Consider the following 8425-nt stretch of genomic DNA (forward strand, 5'->3'; position numbering starts at 1 on the left):
ACCCCTCTCTGTAACCATTATTCCCTTCTCTATAACAATTATTTCCATCGGCGTACCCATTATTTTCGCCGGCGTACCCATTATTCATATTCACCTCTCCGTAACAATTATTTCCATCGGCGTACCCATTCTTCACCTCTCTGTAACCATTATTTCTATCGGCGTACCCATTATTTCCGTCGACGGATACGTCCCCATTATTCCCCTCTCTGTAACCATAATTTTCGCCGGCGTACCCATTATTTCCCTCCCTGTAACGATTATTTCCATCAGCGTACACATTATTTTCGCCGGCGTACCCATTATTTCCCTCTCTGTAACCATTATTTCCATCGGCGTACCTATTATTTTTCACCGGTGTACCCATTATTTCTACCTTGGCCGTCGGAAATACCTAGAGACGGATGGATGCCTGACACGTGTTGAAAAGATAAGTGAGAAAAGATTACATCTACCATTCTAAGTCAAAAGATAAGTGAGAAAAGATAACGTCAGTGTTCCAAAAAGTACGATAATGTCGGGGTTCCAAAAAGTTTTCCAACATCTGTCAAGATCCATCCGTCTCTAGTTATTTCCGACGGCCAAGATAGAAACGAATCCAAAGTTCTCTCAGTTCAAATACACATTTAAATGAACAAAAAGAAGCCTCGTGAATCGGGCCAATTTAATAGGCAGTAATGAAAAAGGTATCAGGGTCTTGACCACTTGATTTTGAAGTTCAGCCATTTTTTTGTTCTTGTTTTAAAAGGTGCCTGCAATCCGTATTTTCACTTAATATCGGCCTGCATTCCGTACTTTTCCCCTAATTAAATTAGACCTGAATTGGAGCAAGTGTCGTACGGACATTTAATGCCAAATGAGCAAACATGCGCAGTTCTAGATAGAATCTCAGCCACTCTTCTCCCACATCAAATCACGCATGTTTCTAGAAAAAAAAAACAAAAACACTTCCCATGGTTTAATTTCAACAGTTTCCGGATATCTAACTACACGAATTTAAGAATCCAGCTGTCACCAACTTCGTGGCTCCTGTTTTGTACGAGAACAACTTTTTTTTTTTAATACGTATGAGACGTGAGCCATGAAATTGCTTTCCGGGACCATAAAGGCATTGCGTGGCTGCTCTAACATGCAACAGCCCATCCCTAAAATGCCTTCTGTGATGGTCCCTTATAACTATTTGGGATTTGCTAGGGACCATTGCAGAAGGCATTTCGCGGTTGGTCTGTTGCATGTGAGTGCAGCGACCTCACATATGAAGACAAATTCGGCTGAAAAGTGAGCATGTGTGGCTGCACTCACATGCAACAGACCAACCGCGAAATGCCTTATGCAATGAACACTAGCAAATCCCCAACTAATTGTTTGATTTTTATGGAAAAGTAAAAAATATTGAAAAAAAAATAATTAAAAAGATTTATTTTCCATGTAGTGTAGTATGTGGTGTACTACTCTAGTATCTCCATTACTTGTTATAAAAGCTTTTTTCTTTAAAAACTATATTGCTGAAAGTTTTACGAGAGAGAGAGAGAGAGGGGATTAATGGATGCCCTTTTCACACTTATCAAAGTAGAGTGAAAGAGGAGAATACTGCAAACAATTCGTGGGTCTTTTTTGCGTGCAAACGAGCTCTGCGGAAAAACTCTCTCTATCTCTCTTACTTTGTGCTCTATTATTAATAGAATCACACAAATCTTGCTTTCCGACAATCTCAGAGCTTAATCTTTTTATGGGTCTCATCTCATATTCTTTAATAAACGTTTTGTATCGGTGACAAACCCAAGGGATCATCTTTGCACCGTTGTAACATTTCGGCGTATAGATCGTTGGGGTTTTGCCTATATAAATAAATTTTCTCCAAAATCCCAACATCCTCAAATAATCTCCAGCTTTGAGATATTGTGTTAGTTTCTTCTAGGCAAGAAAATATGGCGTTTGGTTGGTTCAGATTCATTGCTGAAGCTCTGGTTGGAATTCTCTACTTTCATGGGTTTTGTTCCTCAGAACAAGGTACATTACTTCTGCATTTTTATTTATTTATTTGTTTTTACTTTCTGAACTTCACTTTTCTCAGAATTTGAGTCTCGGCAACCCAATTCTGAAATGATTTTCTTACCCCACAAAATGACCCTAGTAAAGTACTAAAGTTACACCCTACAAGTAGCCCAACAACTGAATGGTTTAGATCTTTGATTATGGTACGTAGTCCTTACTATAACAATAATGGTTTAGTCCGTCTCTAGATTGGAAGGTTAGGATCATCCTATGGAGATAATTTTATGATTTTATGGACAATGCCTATCTATGTCGGTTCCCAGCAGATGAACGTTTGATCTTCGAACAACAGCCTAGGGATCTGGGTTGGACTAGAGTTGTGGTTGTATGCTTCTAATGCCTTTAAATGTAAAATTCTCATTTATAATCCCTTTCCCATCGAGAGAACTGCCCAATGAAAAAGGTAGATCGGTCTTTTGAAAGTGTGGCACAACATTAGTCATTCTTGTGTCTTCGTAAGGCAGATGATCCAATGTTAGGCCCGGTTTCCCTTTGGAATTTGAGAATTGATTTTGAGTGTAAAACTGATTATTAGACTCAAAATTGCGTTTAATTTTGAGTCTAATAATCAGTTTGGGACCCAAAAATGATTTCTCTAAATCCAAAATGAAAAGGGTATTACCCTGTTAGTAGGAAATCGTTTATGTGACTTATCTTGTTATTGGTCAGTATGCGAGGATCTCATGGCCATCCGATCCTGTGATGTGATCTAACGGTGATGGATTCATTTCATCGGCTTCCCTTCAGTGGGGGTTTGGGAAATATTGGGCCTATCGTCGTCATATTGGAAAGCCCATATATTGGAGTCCATAAATGACTGGTCTTGACCTGGCGAAAAATCTTTGGGGATAATTAACTCGAAAAAAGAGAAAAAAAAAAAATTTCTATAAAACTGCCCAATTAGTACAAAATAATTTAGGGAAGTGATATATCCACCCCTTTTGATCACCAGGAACACCCCCTGTCAGTGTCTGTGGCAATCAGGAACATTGAATTCTTCTGACAGAAGTACAACAGCCCCACTTTAGTCATTGATACAGGTGTTCCTGATGATAAAAAAGGGCGGATATATCATTTCCCATAATTTATCATAACTGATGGGCCCACGACCTAATTGGGCCAAAATTTTACCTTTTAATTAGGGGTGCAATTTGGGCCCAGGTTGGGTTAGCTTTTGCTAAAGAATGAATTATAATTAAACCGAACGAGACCCCATTTTATGGTAAAAGCTCAACCCAAATAACCAAAAATCATCCCTAGTTGCACCACTAGTTGACAAATGTATCAATTTCTCAAAGCTACTCAGAGTCACTACGGACTATTCTCATTCTCCCATCTCTGCCCGTTTCATCTGCCTGAAAGAATGAGAGTGGTTGTCAAAACCCTAAATATATTAAATTACCGATCAAAAAAAAAAAAAAAACCCTAAATATTAGATATATTTTTTAAATGGAAAACTACATAATTTTTTTTTTCGAATTTTTCCCAAGTCTAGATCTTTTTTCATATTTACCTAGCTGAATTATTCCTATATCAACTTTGTAATATCTGTTCTAACCTTCTGATACCACGCATCTTTTTTCAATTAATCCATTTTTTTTCTCCTTTTCTATTTTTTTCTTGTGCAGCTCCAAACTACACCTTTGTAACGCATGGAACATCAGCACCCCCAATAGCTTATTATGACTACATAATCATAGGAGGAGGAACATCAGGTTGTCCTCTAGCAGCTACACTCTCTCTAAACTTCAGTGTCCTCCTCTTAGAGAGAGGAGGCTCACCTTATGGCAACCAAAACATAACCAATTTAGCTTCCTTTGGCATCCCCCTCGGGGATCTCTCTCCGATGTCCCCTTCCCAACGTTTCATCTCCGAGGATGGAGTCATTAACGCTCGGGCTCGAGTCTTAGGAGGTGGAAGTTGCTTGAATGCCGGGTTCTACACACGTGCGAGCCCTGAATATGTGAAAAATGTGGGTTGGGACGGGAATTTAGTGAACCAGTCCTACCAATGGGTCGAGAAGATTGTGGCGTTTGAGCCGCCGATGCTCCAGTGGCAATCGGCGGTGAGAGATGGGCTTTTGGAAGTGGGTGTTTTGCCTTATAATGGGTTTAGTTATGATCATATGTATGGGACTAAGGTTGGAGGGACCATTTTTGATAGAGATGGACATAGACATACGGCCGCGGATTTGCTTGAGTATGCGGACCCAAGCAGGCTTACTGTTCTTTTACATGCCACAGTGCATAAGATCATGTTTAGGACCAAAGGTGAGAGTTTTGTGGCTATATAAATCACTATTAGGATGCTAAATGTGGGTGTTTATGCTATATTAGGACCTCTTTGGATACACACAAATAGTGTTTATTTGCAAGTAAGGTTGTTTTAAGTTAACCTTATTTGTAAATAAAACATGAGGAATGATAAATTGAAGGGCGCCCTTGCAACAGAAAAAAAAGAAAAAAAATATTTATAAGGCCCCTCCTGTTGGGGACCATCTCACCAAAGTGCTTTATAATGAGACAGAAATATGTAAAATTAAAGGAATAATAAATGCACTTTGGTGAGAAGATCCCATGAGACAACCGTGTTGTTGGTTTTTTATTTAGCATTCCTCATTAAGCATTAGGCATCTTTGCAAGTCATTAACTATACTATCTAAAGATAAATATAAATCCATTGCAACCTTAATTTCCAAAGAAGAAAAAATCATTTTTTCAAACAATGATTAATAACCTTATTTGCTTATAAATGTTGTTATCGGCATCAAAGAGACCCGGGTCGGCATCCTCTTCCGATTCCACCCAATTCCAGCATTTGGGTAAAAAAATGGAGAGAGTCAGGGGGCCAAAACAACACGGGATTGAATGAAAGACAAACTGAGTTTGTGCAATTATCAAAACATGGTAGGGCGAGTATCAGTAGCCTAGAATTAAAATGCCTTAATCTCTTTTGCCATGGATGCACAGGAAGAACAAGGCCAACAGCCCATGGTGTGATCTTCAGGGATGCTGCTGGGACTAAGCACAGAGCCTATCTAAATAAAGGATCAAAGAACGAGATCATCGTCTGTTCGGGCGCCTTGGGAAGCCCTCAGTTGCTAATTTTGAGCGGAATTGGACCGTCCGATCAACTTAGATCGCTCGGAATCAAGGAGTTGATAGACCAGCCCATGGTTGGGCAAGGCATGATGGACAATCCAATGAATGCCATCTATATCCCCTCTCCTTCGCCTGTTGAAATTTCCCTCATCCAAGTCGTCGGAATCACCCAATTCGGTAGCTACATTGAAGCTGCTAGCGGCTCCAGCTTTGCTTATGGTAGTCTTACTAATGGCGGCCCTCAACAGAGAAACTTCGGAATGTTCTCCCCACAGGTGTGTTTAGTGTCCTCCCATACTTTGGTTTATGTTTAGGGAAATGGAGAAATTATATGTTGTGTGGTCGTAGAGTCCAGTAATTTTCAAAAAGTAGCCCACTTCATAGGATGATCCAAACCGCGTTCATTTGTTGGGCCACAATGTAAATTGTGCCCCATAAATCATTTCCATATGATGATCCAAGTTTGCTTATATCTATTAAAGTATAAATGATTAAACAACACCAACTCTAAAAGCTTAAAATTGTTTGTTTCACATGGTATCGGAGCTATTGCCTCATGATGTGTCTTGGGTTCAAAACCCAATAACTTCTTAATATTAAAAATCCACATGTAGGGCCAACCCAAAATAGGGGCCATGTGTACGGCCAATCCTAAAAAAGGAGGGCCACATGTGAGGGGGAGTGTTGAAGCATAAATGATCAAATGACACCAACTCTAAGGCCCTCTTCGTTTTAGATTGTGACAACCGATTGTAAGCCACCCATCCGATTATTGGCACAAAAATAAAAGTAATTTTGACCCAATAATCGGTTGGGGGCTCACAATCGGCTGTCACAGTCTGAAACGAACAAGGCCTAACAGCTTAAGCTTTTAGAGTAATTGGTTGTTTCACAATATCTTTAATTATGTATATGTCGTTTAGTCTAAATTTCAGCTAAAATGAACATTACTTATGAAACTCGATTTCTTTGCAGACTGGTCAGCTTTCTACTGTGCCACCAAAACAGAGAACCCCTGAAGCCATAGCCAAAGCTGTGGAAGTCATGAACAGCCTAAACGATTCAGCTTTCAGAGGTGGATTCATCCTTGAGAAGATCATGGGCCCTGTGTCCACTGGACACCTTGAGCTCAAAAATAAGAACCCTAATAACAACCCTTCAGTCACTTTCAACTACTTCAAAGAACCCATTGACCTACAAAGATGTGTAGATGGAATGACAACCATTGAGCGAATAATCGACTCGAAGGCGTTCTCCGAATTCAAATATCCCGACCTCACATTGGGTGCCCTTATCAACATGACCTTGAGTTTTCCAGTGAACTTGAGACCGAGACACGACAACCCCTCAGCGTCCTTGGAACAATATTGTAAGGATACTGTGATGACCATATGGCATTACCATGGAGGCTGCCAAGTGGATAGAGTAGTGGATCGTGATTATAGGGTTCTTGGTGTGGATGCCCTTCGAGTGATAGACGGTTCCACCTTTAATTACTCACCGGGTACCAATCCTCAAGCTACTGTTATGATGCTCGGAAGGTACGTCCACTACGTCCACTGTACCAATCATAGTTACCGAAAACTTCGTTGTTGGATGGGAAGCTCGCTTCCCAGAAGTTCGTTTCGGAAGCTAAGTTCTTCTCTTTTTCTAAATTTAAGGGATCCATGCTTCCCACATGCTTCTCACACACTTCCTACTTATTTTTTTTCTTAATTATTTAGATGATTATTTATCCTAAAAGAGTATTCTCTCCTTTTGATAGTGTCAAAGGAGCATGTCTAAAAAAAAACTGTATTTAAAACTTTAAAACACATCTTAAGTTTCAAACAAAGCTTATGTGGATATTTTTTTAAAGGGAAAAATACAGTTACACCCGCTCAACTTTCTAACATTTTCAATGATAATCCTGATTTTTCAAAGTCATCAACGACACCCCTTGACTTTTCACCGTCCATGAAGTAGACCCCCTAACTTTTCACCCATTAGTTCAAAATTCATCAAAGACACCCCCTGATAATTTCTTCGTTCCCATCCACCCCCTCACATAACAAGCATTATTGAAAACTAAGGGGTGTCGTTGATAACTTCGAAAAAGTCAGGGTTATCGTTGAAAATGTCAGAAAGTTGAGGGGGTGTATCTGTATTTTTCCCTTTTTTTAAAGCATAAACAATAAAATCTACATAATAAAATATGTGAAACAATAAATCCCTAAAACTAGTAATTTTAATTAGTTGTGAAGTCTTTTTTACTACTAAAAATCTTTACCTACGGTAATCTTTTTCCCTCACTAACTATAACCCTACTTTTTCTATACGTTTCTTGTTCGCTTCTAACGAGGCTTACTTTACTACATGCTTAGACTTTCGAAGAATTAATTTCTCACATGTTTTCTCTTTAATTTTTTATATTTTTTCGCTTCTAATAATTTTTCTTTTATAAACCCATTGCTTCCCGTACCGCATCTCACACTCGCTTCCTACTCTAGCAACTACAACATCAATCCTCAGCAATAGAGTGTTGGTATCAATATGGTTCTACCTTCAATTGCATCATCATCATCATCATCATCATCAGTCACGATTTCATTATGGTAATCATTTACAGCTTCAACTATATGAGTTGACTAGTTTTCAACTTGTGATGCAGATACATGGGAATTAAGATTCGAAACGAGAGGCTTGGAATGGATGGTTTGGACTAGAAGGGAGTCATTGTTTGAGATATCTGTGAATCTGAAATACTTGAAAAGAGTTTTGTTGTCTGTAATTATTTTGGTGATTGTTCTTTTAAGATTAATGACAATGGATGTTACTAGACTCATTCTATCAAAATGATTGGGAAATTATGTTTTAATTCTGCGAATTCACTTGAAAAGCTTTGAATATTAACGAAAGTACAAGTTATGCTTTTAGTGCATTTGATTCCCTTGAATGGCTCTCTCTCTCTCTCTCTCTCTCTCTCTCTCTCTCTCTCTCTCTCTCTCTCTCTCTCTCTCTCTCTCTCAGAAAGCACCACAGGAACTTACATTATAAGAAGGGTGTGGACCCCGATCCGAGAGAGGCGAGGGACGAGCCCCCAGAAAATCTCTGGAATCATCCACGTGAAGGAGAGCTCTACCAAGGAACTGTAAAAAAGAATGTCTCTCACAGCATGAGTGGCGATGTAAAGTGAGATACCTCTCGATTCGGGGACTAGCCCGGATTCGAGACGTACCTTAAACAAAGAAGAGTCACCATCCAAGGAAGTAAGCCCTAGATCCCATTCT

General features: G+C 39.3%; 1 protein-coding gene across 1 annotated transcript; it reads left to right on the forward strand.

The window, feature by feature from the left end:
- Window positions 1-1510: 1510 nt before the first annotated feature.
- On the forward strand, window positions 1511-8071 carry LOC143885416 (protein HOTHEAD-like). The gene is made up of 5 exons (XM_077389580.1): window positions 1511-2010; window positions 3684-4325; window positions 5025-5431; window positions 6132-6697; window positions 7807-8071. Exons 1-5 carry the CDS (start codon window positions 1929-1931, stop codon window positions 7859-7861), a joined length of 1752 nt encoding a protein of 583 aa, XP_077245695.1. The 5' UTR covers window positions 1511-1928; the 3' UTR covers window positions 7862-8071.
- Window positions 8072-8425: the final 354 nt, after the last annotated feature.

This window comes from Tasmannia lanceolata, unplaced genomic scaffold (genome assembly GCF_043159265.1).
Source record: "Tasmannia lanceolata isolate RefF3 unplaced genomic scaffold, GAP_Taslan_0.1 ptg000008l, whole genome shotgun sequence".
Classification (NCBI taxonomy): Eukaryota; Viridiplantae; Streptophyta; class Magnoliopsida; order Canellales; family Winteraceae; genus Tasmannia; species Tasmannia lanceolata.